The 25,359-nt window shown below is 41.3% G+C and overlaps 1 protein-coding gene across 2 annotated transcripts in view; it reads right to left on the bottom strand.

The window, feature by feature from the left end:
- The window catches only part of MYLK (myosin light chain kinase), a 325,439-nt gene that overhangs the window by 163,758 nt on the left and 136,322 nt on the right, over window positions 1–25,359 (bottom strand). For both annotated transcript variants that reach the window (XM_067549625.1, XM_067549626.1), the window contains exons 3-8: window positions 23,040–23,247; window positions 19,085–19,133; window positions 15,484–15,649; window positions 6,933–7,098; window positions 2,813–2,849; window positions 129–703 (exon numbers count right to left, since the gene is read on the bottom strand). In XM_067549625.1, the coding sequence (XP_067405726.1) occupies window positions 129–703; window positions 2,813–2,849; window positions 6,933–7,098; window positions 15,484–15,649; window positions 19,085–19,133; window positions 23,040–23,247 (1,201 nt within the window). The remainder of the gene's footprint in view (window positions 1–128; window positions 704–2,812; window positions 2,850–6,932; window positions 7,099–15,483; window positions 15,650–19,084; window positions 19,134–23,039; window positions 23,248–25,359) is intronic.

The following is a 25,359-nucleotide window of genomic DNA, read 5'->3' as shown; positions in this document are numbered from 1 at the left end:
AAGAGCTGTCCGAAGAATGGTTTAGGAAGGAGGAGAAACCTGCACTGAAGAGTGAAGCATTTCCCCGTTCTCCCATCTACAGCAACAGAGCCCTAAGCACCAGGTTTTTAAAGCTTTCATCCCTTTACCTTTGCTTTTGAATTTGACCTCCTGGCCTTCTAATGCTTCCTGGCTTTGTGGACGGCTCTCAAACTGCGGAGGCAATCCCTGAGGATCCCTCTTCTCCTCTGTTGTGCTCTTCCTGGTTCCAACTCTGTTTTCTGCTTCCCTACTCCTCGGACCAGCTTGCCTTATGAGAGAAGCCATTTGTCGAGTTGTCGTCAGGGGCTGTGTAGCCCTTTTCCTGCCCTCATCCTGTCCAGTGGAAGTGGCCTTGGATTCTGCCTTTGGTTCTGGTTCCAATTTAATGGCTTGGAGCGTTATGGTGCTGGAAGTTTTCTGTAGGCCCTGAGATCCCCTTGCTTCTCCTTTAGGTTCCTGAGGGGGCTCTGCGTTGGTTTCTCTGAGCTGTCGTTGTCTATTGTCTTTGACTTCTTTGGAAAAGATAGAAGAGGCCTCTTTCTTCACTGCTGTCCTCTCTTTGGTTTCAACTGTAAGGTTAGTGCTGCAATCCCATTCCTTAGCAATCCCATTGCTAGTTGCCAGTTTGAGTTCTGAATTTTCAATAGCTTTGATTGCAGTGGTAGTTGATTTTGTTGGAACGCTGGAGGGAAATTATTTATTTAGAGATTACAAGCCATTGCTTGTAATAATTCATACTTACACAGCACTTCTAGCTTCAGAGAACTTTGCAAACATTCATAGATTATAAGGCCAGAAGGGATCATTTAGTCTGACCCCCTGTATAACACAGGCCACGGGACTTCCCAGAATTAATTAATTTCCTGTTAACTAGCTAACCCATACAAAACCCCTGCGAGATAGATAAGTATTATTATTCCCTTTTTACAGATAGAGATTAAGTGCCTTGTCCCACAGAGTGACTCAGTGTCAGAGCATTGATTACAAAAGAAGAGTTGCTGGATCCCAGTCCTCTGCTCAGGCCCTCTTTTACATGATATGGGGCAGATTCTGATCTCACATACACAGTCTGACATTCAGAGTTCAGTCCATTTAAATCTATGGAGTGACAGTGGTGTAAAACAGTATAAGTGTGAACGAATTTAGACCACATATATTTATAATTCAAAACACTGTGTAAATTAACTTCCTGTAGGTAATTTCAGTTAACTATTTTCCTGTATTATTATGCTTATTAAACATAGGGTAAAATTTTCAGAAGTGCCTAAGTGAATTGGGAACCTAATTTCTATTGACTTTCAATGAGATTTAAGCTCTAGTCCCCAAGCCCCTTGAAAATAGGACTGAGGCTCGCAAGTCACTTAGGCACTTTTGAAAATTTTACCCATAGTGCCTAGGGGCCTCAACCAGGTTGAGTTGGATAAGTTATTGTGTATCAGGCTTGCACTTGCAATTGTACAATGTGACGGTTCACAAAACATACCTGTTCTCCTATTAATAGGATACAAAGGAGGAGAAGCTCGGCTTCTTGAGACCTCAGTATATTGCAAGCTCTGGCTCTTGAGTAGCTCAATGTTACCTTCAGAGCTTGTAATAAAGTATGTTCTCATGAGACACCTAGGTCTTAGCATTGTATTTATCATTCAGACCAGCTCTAATCCTGGAATTTCAATGTGAAGGACTTAGAAGCACAGCATGTAATTGCTCATGGAAGCAGCACAGATATTTCATATTCATTGTTTGCATTGGTTACCTGGTGTATAAATCCTCTAGACTACTTTGAAAATCTCAACCATCATTTCTAGAACTCCAACCTTCCTTTACTTCAGCAGACATAATAATTTAAATATCAAGTTAGTCCAACGTAAGTATAAGATTGTTCAGTTCCCAAAATTTGTTTTCCAGAAGGACTAAAACCTTCAGATGATTTCTAAATATATGAAAATAGAAATCATAATCACAAGACCCTTTTCTTACTCATCTACTTTCAGTTTTTAATTAAGACTCATGCAGCACCATGCTTTTAAGAAATATCTGCTCCATATTGACATGATGTATCAAGTGTTCTGAGCATGAATTAGGGGACTGCTCAGAGCAAGTGACCTCTCTTTTCATTCACACATAGATTCTGTAGCCATGTCCTCGAAGACATCATCATAATTTTGCCTTACTGGATCAGACCAGTGGTCTGTCACCAACAGTGACCTATACCAAATGCTTCACAGGAGGTACAGTACAAGCACAGATTTACAAACTGACCGGTCAACCACACACCTCATTTGGAACTGGAAGTATGCAATCAGGCAGCAGAGACCCAAAAAAGAGCAGCAAATACTGTACTACTACTAAAAAAGGGAAAATTTAAAAAAAGATTTGACAAGGTAAGCAAACTATTTCTGTGCTTGTTTCATTTAAATTACAATGGTTAAAAGCAGCATTTTTCTTCTGCATAGTAAAGTTTCAAAGCTGTATAAAGTCAATGCTGAGTTGTAAACTTTTGAAAAAGCACCATAACATTTTGTTCAGGGTGACAAACGTTTCAGAGTTACAGACAACCTCCATTCCCAAGGTGTTTGTAACTCTGAGGTTCTACATACACGGATTCCTGCAGTAGGTCATCATGAGATAATCCATCCCTGAGTAAAGTTTCCTTCTAGCCCCCGGAAGTTAGACTGGACTTATGCCGTAAAGAAGGAGGGGGTGTTTCTCTTTCAGTGGAGTTTCACTTTACTGCAGTGTATTGCATTTAAAAAGACTGGAAAAGGAAAAATGTATTGTGTGAAAAACATACCATAGTGGGTGAACATTAAGGTCCGTCTTATCTGAACCTGAAATATAAAAAAAAAAAGGTAAATATATTATACTAAATACAAGCCTGGGAAATTTCAAAATAAAGCTTTAGGCAAAGTTTATATTTTGGAGAGTCTCAATTTTTTTTTTGGATGGGAGTCAACATTACGGCGTGCCACCAGAGGAAAGTTGATATGGACCAAATTAGACCCACTTTTTGCTGAGTCACTGGACCACAACAGATTCATTAACAGATCTTGACTCCCAACCACAAGCGCTGACTGCTCAATTGAAATGGCAAGAGGTTTTATCTCAGTTTAAGATATTCCTGGATTTATCAACTGCAAGGCCCACTGAAAGCTAAAGGGCTTTGTCAGACTGGAATGTTCTGTGTTAGAAAAGGCAGACATGTATGATATTCCTGCTGGAGGCTGCTCGTTAATTCTTAATGAAATTTCAGAGAAGATGTGGCCCTCACACTCTCTGTATTCGACCTCAAAAGTGTAATCCCAAAGATGCTGAAGCAAGTGTTCTGGCTGTAAACTGTATCCAGCCACAAACTCCTGATTAAGCCTTAGCTGGCTGGTAGAGATTAACATGTTCAATACAAAGACAAACAATGGCATGAAATGAAACCAACATATTGTATCTTTCAGTTTTGGAAGAAATGTTCCAGCACAGAAGCTCACAGAGGGTTTATGATGAATCCAGGGATTCAAATTGCTCATTGCAATTTATAGCCCAAAAAAGAGATTTAGTTTTCTTTTTATTCTAAAAGACCCAATTATTCTAGGTTGTTTAAATCAAGTTACTCAAAAGTGAGAAGTGATTGTTTACTCTCAATCTGAGACACCTTAAAGTGACCTGATTTTGAGAGGGTGGGTGCTCAGTACATGCAGAAAAATGAGGCCCTTTCAAGGTGTCTGAAGCCGGACACCCAAAATCCCTATACAAATAATACCTGGTTCTCATAGAGCACTTTTCATCCATAGCTCTTAAAGAGCTGAAGAAAGGTGATAAGGCTCACTATCTCCATTTTACACATGGGAAACTGAGGCAAAGAACAGCAAATTAAACTTGATCTTAGTAGTTGGCTTGGAGGAACAACGCCCATGTAAAAGGGGCCCGGAGCATTCTTTCTGAGGAAATATTTTGAAAACGAAGGCAGCTTGGTGAATGTCAATGCCTCTAGCAGCCACCTCTCCAAAGCACCCTGTGTGTTAACACACAGAAATCCATACTGCATTTTATACACGTTTTGCTCACATTTCAGTTATGCTCATAACATAAAAAGATTCTACTGCATTTCTCTTATACCTAGAGGATTCTATAGTACTAGCTCGCTGAATGCATTGATGAGGTTGCCAGATCATGAGTTGTGGCTATTCCAATTAGCCTAGCGAGTTACTAAAATGCGACAGATTAAAAGGTTAATAGATTCATAGATTCCAAGGGACCATTGTGATCATCTACTCTGACCTCCTGCATTACACAGGTCATAGAGCAGATCTTTTAGAAAAACACCCAATCTTGATTTTAAAATTGTCAATAATGGAGAACCACCACTCTCTTGGTAAACTGTTCCAATGGTTAATTACTCTCTGTTAAAAATGTGCATCTTATTTTCAGTCTGAATTTGTCTAGCTTCAACTTCCAGCCACTGGATCATGTTATACCTTTCTCTGCTAGACTGAAGAGCCCATTATTAAATATTTGTTGCCCATGTAGGTACTTGCAGACTGTAATCAAATCACCCCTTAACTTTCTCTCTCATGAGCTAAATAGATTGAGCTCTTTGAGTCTACCACTAATGAGGCATGTTTTATAATCCTATAATTGTTCTTGTGGCTCTTCTCTGAATCCTCTCCAATTTCTCAACTTCCTTCTTGAACCGTGGACACCTGAACTGAACACAGCATTCCAAAGAAGTGTTTTCATTCAGTTTTCCAATTTCATTGTAGTGTACTTTATTCTCAGGAGGCTCAGCCTAACATTTTGATGGACAGTGCACCACAGTTTGTTCTGGGAAATTCAGATTCAGATATTGGGTGGATAGTGGTTGCATCATCCAGCAAAAGGTGGTAGCATCAGGGGGGCAATACTCAACCTTCAAAAGACAGTGTTTTCCATCCTTTGCGCATCAGCAGCAGGTTTCAAATTGAACTAGGCCAGCTGTGTGACTGGGACTGCAGCACAAAGCTATTTAATGGCTGAGATGAAGGAAGAGGTGAGCAAATACAGAATGAATCATGCTCAAGGTGAGCCATACATTTGAATCCTTGTCTCATCAAGAGATGAGCGATGTGGTGCAAACACAGCACTCCACAAAGAGTGAACAAAAGACTCTAAAGGCACAAAGGACAAAAATAACCCATCAACACCTTTCAATTAGTCTGGCAATAAACAGTTAAAAAAATTCTTCACTGAAGAAATAAGCTGAATCCCAGTTGAAAGATGATCAGATAAAGATCCAGAAAAAAGCTTAACAAACCTCAGCTGGCTGCAGACAAAAGAGTGCTACATGACCCTATCAATTAAGAGAACATTTTTTTCACCCTCCACCAAACTGTGGAAACTTGGAAGAAACAAAGCTCTTGGAACAAGATTATCTATTCAAGCGATCTACATGGCTTTGCTTAAAAATAATGCAGTAATTTCAATTGTATGACTGCCTGATAATGCTTTACAGCACTTCCTACTCTCTGACTTAACCGATATTTAAAGAATTAGATATTGGTGGTCGGAATGGTAAAGGCAGCTGATAAGACAAATACACTACCATGTAACCTCCTTTTTACTGAATGTCTGGGGCCCATAGTCCTCTCCTACTCTGAATGTACTGACCCAGGAAAGAATGTGCTCATTAATTAGGGATGCAGCTAGAATCTGACATTTGTACACAATGTGGCTGAACTGCTGCTTTCCGGCCCACAATATCTCCCAAGGCAGATGTGTCTATTATACACAGTAGGATCACTAACCTGGCGGGAGCAGTCAAAAATCCACTTACATATTTAATAAGAGATTCAATGAACAAAAACTTGTCTGAGTAGTACACTGGTGAATGGGCTCTCTCTAGTGGCTGGCCCCAGTGCTTACACGGATTGATACGTGCTCAGATGAAAAGTACTCCTTTCAGTTAAGTGGTACATGCTTGAGTTCATTTGCACACATGTAACCCTGTTGCTTCACAAAATGGCTCCGCAGATGGGACACAGACTCATGTGGACCTCAGATGATTGCATCAAGCTGGTGTAATAGCAGCATACATAATGGCATACATAGGGACATAGCTGGCCCCAGCAACTGCAACAGCCTACTACCCGCTCAGAGATAAAGGACTTCTGCTGTAACTCAAGTGACAGAGGCCTACGCTTTTGGTGTTGATGTACAAGTATGAGAAGCATCAGCTCAGAAAATTAACTACCTATAGATCATGACATATGTGGCACACACATGTGGCCTTACAAGAATCTATTTTTTCCTTTTAACTGCAGTCAGACAAGGATAGGCCTGGGAGCTTGAAACACCTGAGTTTTAAACTCAGCTTTGTATCTCTCTTCCTGTGCTGGTTTGGGGGAAGCCACTTAACCTCCTTGTGTCTCTGGTTTTTTTCCCCATCTAGAACTATGGATATAATAATAATAATAACTCAAAGGGGAGTTGTGAAGATTAATGTGCAAACAGTATATTGAAAGAGTGAAGTGCTACAACAATGCTAAACACAATTACTTAACCAATGAGGCACTCTCTCATGGCACGATTAATTAGTTTTTAATTACAAGTGTAGAATTTCCACTTGCTGAAATTAAAATTTGGATTAAAAAAAAAAATCAACCTCCAAAGTGGCAAAAGTGAAGCGAAAAGCTAGGTCCTATGGGAAGTGATAATGAGAACATTTTGACAGCTGTTTCTATTGGATACAATGCAGTGTTTTTAGTTGTAGCACTGTGCTGGAGGTTTTGATGCACCAAAATGTCACTCCACACAAAGGGGGGGAGAGAGAAAGATCTTAGGGCAAAAAAAAAATCCACACGTAGTCAGAACCTGATGAAAACAATGATTTAAGAACGTTTTCTGGTGCACTTGTATTCTTCCCAATTAATCTCTTTCTGTTGTACCTTGAACCATGAGCTCTGCAGACACAGATGCCTTCCCAGCGCTATTCATCACGGTACAAGTGTAAGTTCCAGCATCGGCCAGACAAACATTTTGGATTTCCAAGAACTGGATGCCTGCTTTCTCAAACATGTTGAAACGATCTTTTTGCTGCAACGGAATATCACCCTGCAAGTATCACAAAACAACAGCATTAGAGAGACAGCCATGGAAATAAGCAGTTTGTGGTAAAAGACCAGTCCATTGTCCCATGTTATTCTTTCCACTTATCTCTCAGCCAAATACTTTCTGTGGCTAATACCCAGCCAGTGTAAACAAACATTTTGGGCTCAAAAGCTTTATAATTCAAGTCTGCAAGAGGCAGCTTCTCCTGGATTTTGCTACCCCTTATTTCAATTTTATTCTGACTTTTCATCATTCACATTCGTATCCTCAGAAAATAAAATTTACTTTTACTGGGTAGGCAATTGAAGCAGTAATACATTTTATTTCCTTTCCCAAGAAATCAACATCATATTTTAAAAATATAGTTACAGACAAAGATTTTGGGGCCAATTCTTCATTGTGCTATGGCCCCTTTATGTTTCTATGCATGAAGGGGGCAGAAATGGTCCCCAGGAAATACCCCCTGCCTAAGAGAGATTCCTGAGTGGCACGGAGCTGCCAGAGAGGCCCAGTGCAGTCCCTCTCCGGCATAGAGGATATCTCAGGTGTAGACTGTAGGGAGCAAAATGTCTTGGGCTACTGCAGTACAACTATTCTCTGCTTTCCTTAGCCCATAAAAGGCCATGGGAAGCAGAGTGTAAGTTACAGCAACCTTCTGCAGGGCCTAGAATATGGAGAGTGCAAAGGTGGATAAAAGCCATATTTGGCCTACACCTTTGCCATTTATGTGCCAACAATTGATCTCTTATGTTTGTAATTAATATTAAGATTGGGGCAGAAATAAATCTAAGACCTTTGAAAAGTTTAAGTTCTGTTTGACCCTTCTCCCTCAAAAAATAGTCGTGGGCCAGGCTGCCGGGTTACCTATCTTAACAGTTGTTCCTAATATTTAATCTAATCATAATATCTTTATTTTAATTTATCCAAGGGTATGTTAAAAAGTGACTTGATCATGGTCTGAAAGTACCTACATGGAAAGAAAACTTTGGATAATAAAGGGTTCTTTGATCTAGCAGAAAAAGGGATAACAAGCTTCAATGGCTGGAAGCTGAAGCTAGATAAATTCAGTCTAGAATTAAAGTTCTTTTTATTAAAAAAAAAAGAAAAAAAAGAGAAGAATTAAACATTGAAGCAATTTACCATGGAATGTGGTGGGTTCTCCACCAATTCAAATCTTTGAAACAATATTAGATTACTTCCTAAAAGATATGCTTTTGTTCAGTCACAAGCCATAGGCTTGACACAGGAATTAATGAGTGAAATTCTATGGCCTGTGTTACACAGGAGATCAGACTAGATGAGCATAATGGTCCCTTTTGGCATTAAATTCTATGAAGCTAAGACTGAGCAAGCCATTGTAAGCAAACCAGTGCATATGCTTCAGTACTCACCATTAAAAAGGTATCCTTCACTAACAGATACCACACATTTTCCTATTCTAAATGCAGGTGGAAATTGTGCTCTTTCCAGCAGCATAGAAGAGTACTTGTTGGTAGATGTTGCATTTTTAACACTGTATACCTCTCATTTCTCAATAAGCTTCCTAGTTCTGAATATTATAAATCAAAGCTGATAGAAAATTCAGTTAAACCAATTCACACCACTGTCCTGGGCATCCAACACGAACTACCGATCTTTGTGAATTAGCAGGTAAGCAAAGTATAAAAAAGAATAAGGCAGCCCCAAATGGATCTGATTCATTCATTCATTCTGAAAATCGTGGTTTTATGTAAGTGTATTTTACACTGACAATAGTTAGTTTTATGATGCCTCACTATAGCACTCTGCTGTTAGATCTTTGCTAAGAAGGGGAAAAGACTGGCAGAGCGAGTTATAAAACATATGGATTAATGGAATGCAGATTAGCAAAAGATCCTTGGGCACACGGACTTTCTTTTATTGTGTATTTGCACGGCAGACTGGAGCCTTGAGCACTGGCTGATGCCCTTGGGCATTACTGTACTACAAATCATCATAATTACTACAAATCATCATAATTTATGATAATGGTTGGTAACTGGAAAAGTGTTCTTTCAGCTATGAAACATTCCCACACCCAACATTCCCCTTCCTCTGCTGATTCATGGGATTGTTTAATTTTTGGCAGAGAACTTGTATGAGCAGAAGAAATGAAAACCAGTGAGAAAATGCCCGACATTTCCCACCATCTGGTCAATAGTTCTTGTTGCGACACAGAAGGTAGTGGAAAAGAGGAAGACAAAAGAATTAATGTTCAGTTCTATAATCTTGAAGAGCAAAAATGTCTGAAATCTTTCAAAACATAAACTGTTCGACTGGGGATGGTCAAACCAATATAATAATTAAATATCACTCAAAAGCACTATCATTACTGGGACAAATATGGTTATAAACTTGGGAAATTGTCCTGATAACAAAAGTCACAGGAACATGCTGCCATTCTAACATTCCTAGCATTACCTTACAAAACAGCAATTTTAGTGTGTTATTTGTTTAGTAGCTAAACATCAGACCTGAACATTTCCTAGCTTTGACCTGGATTTAAAAAGTTTGCAGCTCAGGCCTACCTTTATTTTATATGTCAAACTATTTTCTGTTGTGGCTGGTTTAATAGAGCTCATATTGATATGGATGAACTGTTCTTTTTTAAAAAAATCCAAGTTTGAAAAAGTATTTGCAAATAAAAATACAACTGACAATTATTGCAATTAGACTGCTTATTTCCATTTCCCCTGTAGGATCTTTTCATGTATAACTCAATATAAACTTTTTATGGACAACAAAAGACCAAAAAAACCCCAAAGGATAGTCTTGTAGTTAAGGCACTGGACAAGGACTCAAGAAAGCGAAGTTCAATTTCCAGCGGTCACAGACTCCACGAGTGATCCTAGACAAGTTATTAAATCTCTCTGGGCCTGAGCTCCCCATCTGTAAAATGGAGATGATATTATGCATTTGGGGCAGGGGCTGTTTCTTACCAGGTGTTTGTACAATGGGGCCCTGATCTAGGTTGGCACTACCACAATACAAAAAGTAAATATCATTAACAAGAGTCATGAGAATGATACAAGTGACAGTTACACTGTGGAATGACTCTGTTAGTTTCAGTGGAGTTGTCTGGCTTGCAAATGAGGGGAATATTTACCCCCTGAATATTGTACGCAGTTTTCTTGACATGCAGCATGGTATAGTATATACTATCACAGAAAATGGAGTTCACTTGCTGTAACTGGATTTTCTTCAAGATGTGTGGTCCCTATCTGTATTCTACACAAGGGTGTGCATGCACGCCATGCACCTGAGTATGGAAATTCTTCAAAGCAGTGTCCATTGACTTGCACATCCGCAGTAGCTTTCCTCATGCTACTGACTGAGAGTATAAGAGGAAATGCTGGTCAATGCCCCTCCAGTTCCACTTCTTACCGCAAATCCAACAGGATCTGAAGCAGAGGGGAAGGAAGGCAGGTAGTGGAATACAGATAGAGCAACACATCTTGAAGAACCTCCATTTCTTCTTCAAGGGCTGGTCCCTATGTGTATTCCACATGTGAGTGACTGGCAAGCAGCGTTCAGACTGGAGGAAGTTGGTAGCAGACACGACTGCAGTTGCAGCTTCAGTTAGAGCATAGTGTGATGCAAATGTCTGACAGAGTTCCAAGTTGCCGCTTTGCAAATGTCCTGCTGCAGAATGTCTGACAAGTGGAGGCTGCTTATGCTTGCATGGTGTGAGCTGTAATACCCCTAGAAATGGGAAACATTTATATTTTGTTGTATTTTAATATGCATCCTGAAACCCACTTAGAAACACTGTGAGGATATGGCTTTTCCACGTGATCTTTCTTTTATGGCAAGAAAGAGTCTCAGAGATTTTCTAATGGGTCTTTTCTACTTTGGTTAAGGATTTTCTGTAGAGGGGTGGAGTATGAGTGTTCTATTTCAGATGCCCATCCTAACACCAGGCCATTAGGTGGAGTGAGACTAGGTTGGAGTGCTTGCTTTTCCCTCTGTCCTGGATTAGGAAATCCTGAAATGGGAGGCTTTTGATAGGTGGGCATGCAGTTATTTTTAAGAGTTCCATGAACCAAATTGTATGGATTGGTAGGGTGCTAGGAGGACGATGGTGGCTCTGTTACAATGGATCTCCTGTACAACTTGTGGTATAGAGGAATGGGAAGAAAGGTGTATCTGAGTCTGTCTTTCCAGGAGAGCATTACCCCAGGAACCCCTTGGAGCAATACATGGAAAGCTTTCAGTTCATCTGGGATGCAAAGAGTTCCCATGGGGGAGTACCTCACTGTGGAAATATGTTGTTTAGAACTATGTCGTGTAGCTCCCATTTGAGGTCTTTATAGAAGCTTCTGTCTGCCAGGGAGCTGTGAATACCCAGGAAGCATGTGGCCTGTATCGTAATGTGGTTTCTGATACGCCAGTTCCAAAGTATGACTGTTTCCAGGTAGAGAGGATGAGATCTTGCTCCTCCCTGTTTATTTATATAGACTACTGTGGTGATATTATCTGACATTATCTGTACATGGGGTGAGTATATGAGGGGAAGGAAGGCCTTCCATGCAAGGTGACCTGCTCTCAGTTCCAGTAAGTTTGTGTGTAGCCTGGCCTCTCTTGGGGGTCCCCTGAGCAGTGTGGTGGTCCAGGTGAGCACCCACCCTGTAAGGAAAGCACCTGTCAGGATTGTGGCCTTTGCTATATGAAGGCTGACGGGAGTCCCCACCATGACTCTGTGTGGGTTGGACCATCAAGTGAGGGAGGTAAGAACTCTGGTGGAAACAGCGACATTGGGGTCAATGTGATCCCTGCTTGGTTGGTAGCTTGAGTGAAGGCATGCTTGCAGGCGCCTCAAGTGGAGCCTGGTGAATGGCATCAAGTAGGTGCATGCAGCCACATGGCCTAACAGAGAAAGACACCAGAGCACTGTAGTTTGCTGTCTGTACGTGATGAGAGGGATCAAGTTTCCCATTGCATTAAACCTGTCTGGGAGGAGAAGTGCTCTTGCAGAGATTGAATCCAGCTGTGCTGCTAAAAAATTATTGTCCTTGTGGGTGACAAAAGAGATTTTTCTTCATTTATGCAAACACTTAAGGTAGCAAGAAGGTGCCAAAGAGATTCTGTTGCTGACATAACTTCCTGACAAGATCAGCCCACCAGAAGCCAGTCGTCCAGGTATGGAAATACCATATAGCCTTGGCATCGCAACTGGGCTGCTACCGCAAAAAATACTTTTGTGAATATCCTGAGTGCTGTAGAAAGTCCAAAGGGAAGGACATGAAACTGGTAGTGCTCTTGGTCAACCAGGAAGTGCAGGGACTTTCTGTGAGATGGGTAAATATCTATGTGGAAATATGCATCCTTCATGTTGATAGCCACAAACCACATTCCCTCCTGAAGGGAGGGGATTATAGACACCAGTGTAATCCATCCTGAATTTCAGCTTCAGAATAAAGATGTTTGGTTGCTGAAGGTCCAGGATGGATCTCCACTCTCCATCTTTTTGGGAATTAGGAAATATGGGGAGTGGAGTAGAACCCTCTCTCTTGGTACTGAGGCGGGATTGTCTTCTATCTCCCCCACTACCAGTGTAAGAGAGATTCCGCCTCTTGTTGAAGAACCACTTGATGAGAGTGGTCCGCAGAGGGGGATTGGGGTGGTGGTTTGTGATGAGGGAAGGAAAGAAACTCTATGGAATATCCCTGATAGATAATCTCCAGGAGCCAACTGTCTGTGGTGGTCTTACTCCAGGTGTGGGTGGAAAAAGTAAGACAGGGAAGATGTAGGTGGCATTACTTGTACACAGGTCTCAACCTGCATATCAAAAATTGCCCTTGGCCTGTAGTTGGGTATATAAGCGGAAACTGTGGCAGTAGAGGGAGCCAAGAAACAGGACCTGTGATTCATCTGTCGTTTATACAGAGGCTCAAGTGGACATTGGTAATATGGAGCATACAAAGGGAATGGTTGTACTCTAAAGGAGTGTCTATTTCCTTCTGAGTGCCGGAGTGTAAATCCCCAAGAATTACAGAGTGGATAGTGAGTCCATTAGAGAGTGCAGGGACTCCTCTCTCTTTTCATTAAACAGGTTGGACTTGTCAAAGGGGAGGTCTTGGATGGTGTTTTGGAGCTCTCTAGGAAAGCCTGTCGACTGGAGCCACAAGTCTCTTCATATGACAAACCCTGTGGCCAAACTTCTGGATGCAGCACCTACCGCAGCCTGGAAAGACACCTTTGCTATTAGCTTCCCCTCATCCAGAAAGGATTGGAATTGGGCTCGGTCTTCCATCGGCAGTTTCTCTCTGAAGTCAGCTAGCCTGGCATAGGTGTAGAAATTGTACTTTGCTCATAAAGCTTGGCAATAGCTATACAAAATTGGAGATCTGCGGAGGAGGAGACCTTTCTACCCAGAAGGTCCAGTTTCTTTTGGCCCTTCTCTGCCGGGATGGATTTCTGGTAGCGTGACCAAGTTCTTTTCGTAGCCGCCTGTACCCACCAACGAATTAGGGGCAGGATGGGAAAATAAAAAGCCACTCCTTTGGCAGGAACAAAGTAACTTCTTTCAGCTCTTTTTTGGTGTGGGGGCACAAGATGCTGGTGTGTGCCAAACCGCTCTAGCCAGTTCTAATAGTCTCATTGATTGGAAGGGCTACTCTGGTCGGTCCTTGTAGTTGCAAAATGTCCATGAGCTTGTATTGAGTGTCCTGAACCTCTTACAACAGGATCTGTAGATTGTTAGCAACTCTTTGCAACAGCTGATATGGACGGTGGTCATCCAATGGAGAAGGCAATGAAAGAGTGATGGCATCATCCAGAGGTGATGAAGACGCCCCCGTCAGAACCAATAGTACTGTCGGAACTGGTTCTGGCTCTTCCTCCTCATACACTGACAGAACCAGCTGATGAGTGGGGGAGGAGCAGTATGACTTCTGAGAGGGGACTGGATGCCTGCCATAGGGGACCCAAGGTCTCCAATAAGGCCAGAAGGAGGGATCTATTGGTCGAGGAGACCCCTGAGAGAATTGGTACCAGCTGCCCCTGGGAGTTTCATATCCAGAGGGCTGTCGTCTGTTTGTCGGGGCTCCTGTGCCTCCACAGAGATACTGGTGCAGATATCTTCTCTGATTCTGAGGACGGTTCTGTTGGTAGCAGTGGTACCATCAGTATGGGGGCACTCCTGTCCAATGGATGGAGATGGAACTCCTCCTGTGACACTGGTAATGATTTCCACACTGGGGTAAGGACATCCCACAGGAGGGCAGGACCCAAAAGGCGTGAAGACTACTGGTAGAGGAGGAATATATCCTCTGATGTTACAAAGGTCTCCAGGCAGTTTTAGCAGAAACACTAAAGGGCTCATCTGTCACAGCCAGTCAGTCTTTGGATAAAAGAAGCGGTACTGACAATGAGATAACTGGCGAGTGTCTATCTTTCCACTTTGGTCCCACAGTCACTGCTGGAACCAGTGGATCCCTCTTTTTGTGCAACTTTCCGTCCAACCTGGGGGTCTTCAGCGGAACCGGTTCTGTGGGTTCCACATGCAATGTCTTGTCCGACCTTGACCGTCTTGGGAAGGAAACAAATTTCTTATGGACAGTCCTCTTCAGGGATCTGTATTTAAGCCCATGAGAGTGCCCCTTACTCTTATGGGGAGCCCTGGAGGAGTAGTCCTTGGGCTTCTTTGGTAAAGGCTCTGTTCCAAGGCTTGTGCCTGGAGGGGCATTGCTGCTCAGTTGAGGCCAATGTACGGGGGAATCTCTCAGGCCTGGGTCAGAGTGGGGCCTCATAGCCTCCTCCATCAGGAACATTTTTAGTTGGAATTCTAGGGGCTCTCTAGTTCTGAGTAGGAAGGATTAATAACTGTTGCATTTTGCAGAGATGTGCGCCTCACCCAGGCAGTATAGGCACCATTGATGCTCATCACTGACTGAGAAAGAACAAGAGCAGGAGATATAATTTTTTTAATCCCTGGGCATAGTCTCGGGACCAGGAAGGATTTCCCCTGAATGGGGGGAGAGGGAGAGAAACTACCCTATACTAACTAAAACTACAAAGTTAAGATATAAAAACTATTTATAATGAGTTTCCTTTACAGGTTATGCACAGAGTGAAGGAGGACACGATTCCGACTTAGGCCATGCAGTGGTAAGAAAGATCCGGAGAGGTGTCGACCCACCCTGCCTTTCATACCTTTGGTCGGGAGCACGAGGGAAGCTACTGTGCATGTGCAGGTCAACGGACACTGCTTTGAAGAATTTCTGGATTCGGGTGCATGGCATGCACACATACCCACGTGTGGAAAACACATAGGGGGACCAACACTTGAAGAAGAACAAACAGACTTCATCCTCCTATAACAGAAGCTCTGAGGCGGAACAGGGACATTAGCCCCTCAGGAAAACATACCTTAAACCAAGTTATCTGAGGCTGTGGTCGTCCTGTTATTTTACAAGAGAATTTTCCTGTCTGTCCTTCGCGCACGACGACTCTGTTGGGTTTTGTAGCAAACTTTGGTGGACTCTCTCCCCAGATGCTTGGCCTGTTCTCCACTGACGGAACAGAAAATCTGCTCCTGGTAAGGCAATGAACATCTTGGCTGAGCAGAGGAATTGTGAACTTTTCTTAATGACTAGAGCACATTTCAGAAAGCATTTAAGAACAGTGATCTGCTAATTGTTAAATAGTGTAGGTGGTAACCCACACTGAGTTACAAAGGTACCAGCATAAGACAGTTTTTGGCCAGTGGGACAAAACGTTCAGAAATCAAAAGTAAGCTGGCAATGTATGGCTGATGTAAGGAATAAAATGCTGCCTTATGACAGGAGGCACCCATCACAGGCCCACGTTAGAGAATACTGCTCTCAACTTCTTGTTCAACTGGACACTCTTCTTCTACGTGCCCTCATCCAACGCACACACAAGCACTGTCATAGCTCTTTTTGACAATTCTGGTTGCTTATAACCAGAGCTGGGCAAGCTAGTCACAATAAACAAAATATACATTTAAAATCAGTCCTTTTTTCCAATCTGTGAATTGTGTGCCAACAAATATAGATTTACCCATATTTGTTTGCTGATCAGAATTATTCTCCAAATATTTTACCCAGTGTTGAGTGCGATAATCACATAATCACTTGTGGTTATGAATGACATTTACCTTCCACAGCTATTCTAAAATGTGCACTTAAAATCCACTATTTTAGCAAACATTTCTGCAAGGAAATTCATTCACTAAAACGTTCACAAAGTGAACACGAAAATGGCACAAGCCAAACAAAGCAAATGAGTTTAGAAGTTCAACTTAATGATAATGAATAACTTTGAGCAGGATTGGTTCAGCTCTGCTCATAAAGATGACATAGCCATGAAATAAAGGGCTTTGCTATGGAAGTGACATTTTAACACTGCATGAGAACAGTCAGCCAGCCAGCCAGTCACAGTCACATAACCTTGAAATATAAAACAGTACTGTAAGCAAGACAAAATAAGTGCAATTTATGCCTGTTGATGTTAAAAGGAGCTCTCTGAATATAGCCACGATATAATCAAGCCACACATTAACAAAAGATAGTAGATGGTGGGTTTTTTTTAGCCTTGAATTTATGGCAAACCAAACCACTTTCAAGGCATTGATTTTCCACACAACATCTTACCCACATGCAAATGAGATGCATCTATACCTCCTTGTTTCTAGAAGGTATCAGAATACTAATACAGACCTCACAGCCTCAGTTCAAGGAGCTGCCAAGATATGATGGTTGCCATATGGGCTACTTGAGGATTCTGAGTAAGACAAGACCATGATGGAGAGGATTTAAACAGAGAAAAAGAACATTGAAATTTTTTGGGCAAGAGGGGTATCATGTCACAATAGAATTTAGCAGCTGATAGCTGGGCTGGCTTTTTCCTCCCTTACCCTAAAGAGGAAGGCAAGTGCTTTGTAAAGAGGGACTCTCAGGTAGTTTCTGTCCCAAAATTCAGGAGGCATGTATGTGTGTGCACATGTGTATGTGTGTATACATACATGCGCACACAGGTATATGTATATCTACTGACACATCAAAAGAGAAAGTTAATTACAACTAGATGACTAGACAGATATACACTCCCTTCCAAACCAAATACAAAATAGCTATATTTTTATTCTTTTCTTTTAAAAAATAACTCAAGAGTATTTTGGATTTAAATCTTTCCATAACTGCAAATTCTGAAAGCTCTAAACAGGAGTGGAACACTGGGGGAAAGATAATAGGAGGATGAACCTTTTAATAACTCCATTCAAAGCCACTGGATTAGGAGAGCTTTTGGAAAGACAGCTAAATGGCAATATGGCTGTCCTTCCTTAGCAGGACTATTTGGACATCCCCCTAGTGTGTTTGCAATACAAATAACAGCATAGAAGAACCTAACTAGTCACTCTCACTTCCTTGAATAGTCTATTTTTATTGCTGTAATCTGTGTGAAATCCAAAAATTAAATAAACAGGATTCATAGCAAAAAGGAAATTAAGATGTATTAATAATCTCTGTTCTGATCACTAACATATGCAAGGCCAATTATTTTTGTTTGAACCTATGGGGGCCTATTAAATCAGGAATAAGCCTATTAAAGTCAATCAAGTGTTAAACCCAAGGTAACTGCCAGCAGAATCAGGCCCAGATTTTTAACCCAAAAGCAACCATTTAATTATAAATGTTTGGTAAAGAGCACCGACCATGCAGTGGGGAAGTTGTCATTTGTGTCAGCCTCAGTCCTGAAGTTATATCTGGATACATTAGAGTCCATTATTGCTAGTGGTAGCAGTAAAATGGGGCAAGTCTTGGTCTAACACACAGTTTGTGTGGGATACCAGGGGGAAGGAAAGAATAGGCTGAAATATGTGAGAACACTCATTTACAGTAGATTTCCCTTCTAAAACCTCAGTTTTTATCAATATCTGCCATGGCTTTAAGGGTAAATGGGAAAGTAATGAGAATAGGTGTTAGGAATGCCACTAGACAGGGATGGGAGGGCAATGGTATTGCACTAAGAACACCAACAGTGACAAGCACCCACACCTAAAATTCTAGCTGTCAAAACAAACTCATATCCCTAAGGAGAAGCTCACCTCTGCTATCAAAATCCTTTCAATAGCCTCCTTGTGAAAAGCTCTCACCCATCAAGTTCTTTGGTGGGTAATATTACAGAACCACCCTTTGGCTGATCAACAATTTCAATGATCCCAACTGAATACAGTTTCATGAATGCCAACTGTAAAAGGGCTGGTCAGATGCATCTTTCCAGCCCTCCGAAAATAAATGGGAAAGAATTCACATCCATGGACTGAACCCAAGGTAAGTGGTGTTTGCCGACACATTGATTCCATGGGTGTATTCTCCCCACTGGCGTAGGGCAGGATCAGCTGAAGCAGCCTACTGCCTTCCCTTCTGAACAGGCAAATACATTGTTCTCAAGGATTTACACACAGAGTAGCTCTCACTGTAGCTGCACAGCTTGGGATAAAGGGGAAGTGATGCGTTGATTTGGGCTTGTTCTGGTTATTTCTTTGCAGGCATTACTTGGGCATTCATAAGAATCTGAGCATCTCCCAAACATTAGTGAGGTCAGCCTTCCACCACTTTTGGGAATTAAGCTAGTATTGTTGCTCCCTTTTACAAATGGGAAAACTATGGCACTGCAATGAAGTGTTTTCCACAAGGCCACACAGGACTAGAACCCAGCTCTCTGACTTGTGCTTTAAGAGGACCTTCCTCCATTACTCAAGCCTCTGATGTTGGACGAGAATGTTGCCAAGGCCCACTATATGCTTTTCTGATCTGGTTAGGCATTATTAGGGGCTAAGCAGAATCAAACCCATTTTAATTGGCCCTCAAAATAAAACTGAGCAGTAATGTTAGCAAAGTCACTTGAGAAAAAGAGATTCTCTAGTCTTTCCACCACAACCTTCACCACCAGACTTTGACTAGGTTTGTGTTTTAAAGACCTCCATGGCCACTAGAACTCTTACCCAAGGGTTTTGACACTGGACGGCAGGCTGTATTTCTTCAAAGAGTTTCCTGTGTGTTATAGAAAGACAACAAGTTAGATGACTTATCATGGTTGTTAGTTACTACAGACACCAAAGTCTGTGTAACTATTTCGTTCTCCTGCTTCCAAACAAAGGATCATGAAAATTAGAGGTGGAAGACACCTCTATAGTGCAAGTTATTTTACCCACAGTCTAACCAATGCAGCAGTACGCCCTTCAGTATAGAACTGTGTTAGTTTCAGACCTGGATTCTATTCTCAGTTCTGACACTGCCTTACTGGGTAATTTTGGTAAAATTACTTAGAGGCCAGTTTTCAAAATTTAGGTCTTAACAGTTAACTTCTTGCCTCAGTTTCCCCATCCATAAAATAGGGATAATTTTTTATTCACCGTTGCAAAACCATTTGAGATCACTAGAGGAACACTCTCTATAAAAATCTAAGTATTATTAATAATGATTTTTCAGAGTGGCAGAATTAGAAGGTCAACATGAACAAGCTATTCTTTTACTCATGTATTTGTTCATATCACCTTTTATTTTCGATGTGCTTCTTTTCAAGATAATATAACCCACCCTACAGTACTGACAAGAGATAGACTGTGCACAAAATGTACTGTGTACTTAGCACCATCTACTGGACAGACTAACAAAATAAATAGTACAATCCTTTTAACAGACAAAAATTATCAGTGAAACAGGGCAGATCAAGGGTGACAGTGTGAAATAAACATCTATGGTAGCTGTCAAAAATGGAAGCTTCTTGAGATTTATAAGTATCTGAAAAATATTTCATTTAAAACAAGTATACCAGATGGAGCATTACCAGCCAAAACTCTGTCAAAACAGGAAAGCTACATAGTGATTCAGTAATGTTTCTTTCAGAAAACAATCAGTCCCGTATGCTTATCTTTGCTGGAAATAAATAGGTCTGTATTTCACATCAGTGGTTCATGGAGGATTATTAGAACAGAAACAACTATAGTTCCTAAACCCTAACAAACTTAATCCTTGGGTGCTTTACTGCAAGGAACTATTTAAAATAATAATTAATGCAGGACTAAACAGCCAGTGTCAGAAAACTGATTTCAAACTGCCCTTGTGCATGTTGATTGCAACAAGTTTTAATCAGAAAAGGAAAGACTTTGCATAAGATTTTACAATAGAAAAATAATAATGATCATGCCAGACACGTACATATTTCAGTTTGCACTCTCAGGATTTCCATCGAATGTCTTTGATCATTAATAGACCAAAAAAAAAAAAAAAAATTTCAGTGCCTTGGAAATTCAACAGGAAGCCACACCTGAAGGGCTCTGCTATTCAGCAGAACCCTGAAATGAGGCACACTGGCCAGCCAGCAAACAGGGAGTAGCAGTGATGTCAAGTTCTCAACTTTTCTCTAGCCTTGTGTTAGTGAGAGTTTTAAATTAAGCAGTGTAAGATTATCTAATTTTAGATTTTCCATTTTGATTATCTAATTTTCTAATTTCTAATTTTAGATTTTCCATTTTGATTATCTAATTTTCCATTTTGATTATCTAATTTTAGATTTTCCATTTTGATCTTAGCTGTTACCCACAAAACACAGACATATTATGTGCCAACTGAACCATACATTGAGAGGGGCTGGGAGATCCTCAAGAAATGCAGCCCTCTCACTTGTGATGCTACTGTGTTATAAAAGCACCTGTAATTGGTGCTGTCACTGTATCTGACAGTCAGTTGCTATTTCCACCAGAAATCTGTTGTTTCATGGCTATGGGCCTAATCCTGAGAGGTGCCTTAGCAGTCCTCAGAATCAGACCCTGTATTACCCAGCCATCTTAAGGTATGTGAGGCTAATATGACACCTCTCTGTCCAAAGACACTTGTCTTTGCCCCTCAAAGGAAATTAAATTGTGAAAGCATTACAGGAAAGACAGTGTTATCTAGTGATTAGGGCACTGGATGGGGACTCAGGAGACATTGTTTCTGTTCCCAGTTCTGCCACTGATGTTTAACCTTGGGATGGGTCACTTCACTTTTGTGTGCCTGTTTCCCCAGCCACCTTTTGTCTGTCTTGTCTATTTATATAGTAAACTCCTTTGGGTGGGGATTGTCTCTCACCATCCGTTTGTACAGTGCCTAGCACAACAGGGTCCCCACTATTGGTTGGGACCTCTAGGCACTACAGTGATACAAATAAATAATAATGATAAAGAGAGGTCAGCATAATTGCAGCACATTAATACATAAGGTGATTTTATGTATTCCCCCCAAAAGCTGAACTAAAAACAAATGAACAAGCTCAAAAATTTTGCAGACAGACATTGCTATTTCACCAATGGTTTCAGAGATAACTGCATTGATTCCAATGGAATTACACCTGCTTACATTCATGATAAATTTGGCCCTTAGACTTTAGCATGGAGAGTTGTTGCTTTTTTATGTTTTATTAAGTAACGAACTGGACAGCTATTAGTCCATTGGGCTCTCTCAAGACCAGCCGGGGTTTGGTACGCTGCAGAGTGAGAATGTGCAGCCATAGGGAAAAGAGAAGTAAGTAAACACTTCACATTGCTCAACAGCAGTCACCCTGGTTAATGAGCTAACCGCATGGCAGCCGCCACAGAAAATCCCATCCAGGTTTCACTTATCTCAGTCAGAAAGATTCTGGCTGCAGCAAAGGTCTCTGCACGGAAGGCTGGGAAGGGAATAGCAATCAAGGTATAAGGTAAGGTAAGTGGGTAGGATGCAGTAGATTGGGAACAGGCACCTAGAAACGTGGATTGGGAATGGAAAAGGAGGGTAAGAAAGGCTAGTGGGGATAGAGAAGCCTGCTTTGGAAAATCCTTCTCCTTTAGACTCCAGCTTATCACCGCACAAGCACACACAGGAGTTAGAACTCCCACTCTTCTGGGGAAATAAGAAGGAGACAAGTGAAAGATTACTGTTTCTATTGGGCAGGCTCCTGCTAGATTCCAAATCAGTGTACAAGAGAGCGGCCAGACTTTCAGAAAAACTTGATTTCTGCAGCCAGAAGAAGGAAGATTCCTGTGGGAGATTGCCTTAAAGGGATATTCTGCTATCAAACCCTTGCCCATGGAATTACAATGTTCTGAGGTCTTGCTTATACTTTTATAGGGATTAATTCAACCTCTTTACAATAATAAGAAGAAACTTCTGGGTCTGATCCAACTCCCACTAAGTAACTGGGAGGCTTTCCAGTGACATCACTGGGCACAGGATCAGGCCTTTAATACTTAACACTGACTTATTTCATGCATAAAACTGACTAACTTAGTTTCTTCTTGATCTGGATTTCCATTAAGAATCTAGAAAAATTTAAAATACAAAGTGTCATCTGTGATAAGTACATGTCAAACTGTTCTCCATGCAGGTAAATACTATCTCATTAAATGCTGCTGTACATAGCTATAATAAAACCACGCAATCTAGTTCAAAGATTCCATTGTTTTAAGTTAAAACCTCCCTTTACATTTTCAAAATGGTGTACCAGATTTTAGCAGCACAACTCGTATTAATTGCACTGGCATTCTTGTTGCTTATTTCCCATTCTGTACTTACAAAACATAACGTGGTCTCAAATACAGTCCCCTAATATGGAGGCACCCAAGATAAATGGAAGCACATCTGAAGATTTGGGGCTATATGACTCACTCCTAGCCTAGCACCAGAAAGAATCAGTGCTAAATGGGATTAGAACGAAGAAATTTCTGCCCCGTAATCCTGTGCTCAGACCACTCTTTTCAATGAGAAAGGTGATGAGGCTAATAATGAGTACTACTTCTGCACCAGTGATCAATTTTGTACATACAGGTTGGATCTTCACCTGTCAGTTTGATTATCTCATCTATCTTGCCCCTTTTAGATGTTGTGTTTTATCATACCCACAACTACATTTAAGGAACAGCATAGTAATAGTCCTCTTACCTTCCACTGTTAGCTCCACGGTCACCTGGCGAACCCCACCAGCATTTGCAGCCTCACACGTGTATTTACCACCATCTTCCTCTTGCACATTTTTGATCACTAAGTTGAAAATCCCTCGAATGCTGCAGTCCACTACGTAATACTCTCCCTCTGTGATAGGAAGTCCATTTCTGTACCATGTGATCTGAGGTTCTGGATAGCCCCTGACCTGGAAAGATGGGTTAGGAAGAGGAGGGGAAGAAGACAAACATAACAAGTGATTTTATCAGTAAGAAATGCAGGACATTGAGCAATACTGTGGAAAGTTCTTGAAGCAGTAACTGTTAAACACATAAAAGCATTGCAAGCCAAATGGCAGAACCTAATGAAATGCAGAAACTATTGGACAAATAAAACTGTTAAACTCATAATACTACTGAGGCAAATACCTATGCAGTGAAAGTTTTTCATTAGAAGGATTTGCCTGGAGCAACATATTAAACTCACCAATGAGGAATTCTGAGGCCCAGGTTCCAAGTATACAGAAATTCAAAGGTAGAGCAACTACTGTACATTTAAGTATGTAAGGCCTTTAGGCCAAATTTTTCTAATGTGGTTACCTGCAGTTAGGCTCCGTCTGGAAATAGGACCGTATTTTTCAAATGGTGCTGAGCACCTATAGCTCCTGTTGCCATCAGTGGGAGATATGGGTACTCAGCCCACTTTTATTTAGGTGCCTAGAAAGAGAAATTAAGGGCCCACATTTGAAAACATGCCTTAACAGGCACTCAGATGCTTTGGTGGTAGGCACAGCACAGCGCACTAGATAGATTAGATTCTTCTTCCTCATACTTTCTCACATGGATTCGGTTTATTGGTGAGCGAGCAAAGACATGCATAATCCACAACAAAATGACAGCATCCACAAGTTCACCTGCAGTAAAGAATCAGGTTAATTTATTGCTAGGAAAGGAGAGAATGTGGGTAGCTCACTGTCTGCTGCAGGTATTATTGATAGCCTCACGTTTTGAGCCAGATCTTCAGCTGGCATAAATTGGCATAGCATCATTGACTTCAATGAAGCCATTTACATCAGCTGAGGTTGTGGCCTTTTAAGAAGAAGCAGGAAAAAAAACAGACATGCCCCTGTCATCCTCACAGAATTAATTCTTCAGGTATTGGTTCTCCTCATACTTTATGAGAGGAGCCACACCCTTTGGTGATGCCTGGGTATGTGTTGTCACACTAACGCAGCCAAAACAGTAATTCTGGCTACAACATTTTCACCCTCTTTCCCTAATCCCCAACTGGTAATATAGCTCCCAATACCATTAACCATTCCTTTGATCAAACATATTGCCTTTGCCTTAAACTCTTAATCTTGAGTGGATCAAGAAAAAATGCCTCATGCTGGGCTGCATCTCCTTTTAAGGAGGAGGAATGCTGCAATCTGCTCTATTTTATGGAAGTTGGGCTTCCTAGCAAATTGCCAATTTAGCCTCTAGCCTGGCAAAATTTAGATGCTCTGTCTTTAGTTACATATAATTTAGCGGTAGCTCATCCAGATTCCTCCAACATTCCCTCTCTGCCTTGATTCAGTTTGCTGTCTGTTTCCTTCTCCTGTATCTCTCACTCTCCTAGTTACAATTTTCACCAGCACCACCCTTACTCATTCTTTTGTTCTCTTCTTTCAAAACCAACCCGTTCATTTTTAATCCAATCCCACTTCACACCAGCTGGGTTTCTCTTCTGCTGGAGCCTAACATTCCAATCTGCAAACAAGACCATTTTAGAACCACAGAAGCTACAGCTGTCAGAAGCCCTTTCCCTCCCATTAACTCCACAGGTACTAGTTAAAGTAAATTCCTTTTGTTAGTGACATGGCAATCCACCCACCATGGCATTAATTACCCAATACATCATTAATGGACATTTTATGTTTCCCACTGTAGGCAACATTATGAATGTGCTGGACAAGCTTTCTATTTCCAATCTAAGCTTCTAAAGTTTTTCCCAAGCCCATCTTTACTTAAACAATATCAAGGTCCTGTGGTGAAAGCTCTTTGGAATTCTTCAGCAATGGGAAACACTATTATAAATAAAAAGAGCCCTGGAATCTCTTAATAACTTCACATAGTTATCCTCACAAAATCCCCATAAGGTAGGGAAGTGCTATTATCGCCATTTACAGATTTCGAACTCAGGCACAGAGAAGCTAGATGCAGGCCCGGCCTTACCACTAGGCAAAATAGGCAATTGTCCAGGGTGGCAAAAAGTAAAGGGCTGCTGCTGGACTGCAGTCGCCTGCCTCCTACCAGTTCCCCAGGCACAGCCGGGAGGC

This window comes from Emydura macquarii, unplaced genomic scaffold (assembly GCF_026122565.2).
Source record: "Emydura macquarii macquarii isolate MOO-44397 ecotype Brisbane River unplaced genomic scaffold, CSIRO-AGI_Emac_v2 contig_1253, whole genome shotgun sequence".
NCBI lineage: Eukaryota > Metazoa > Chordata > Testudines > Chelidae > Emydura > Emydura macquarii.
Note: the sequence above shows the minus strand (reverse complement) of the source record. Positions and strands in the feature narration are given on the sequence as shown.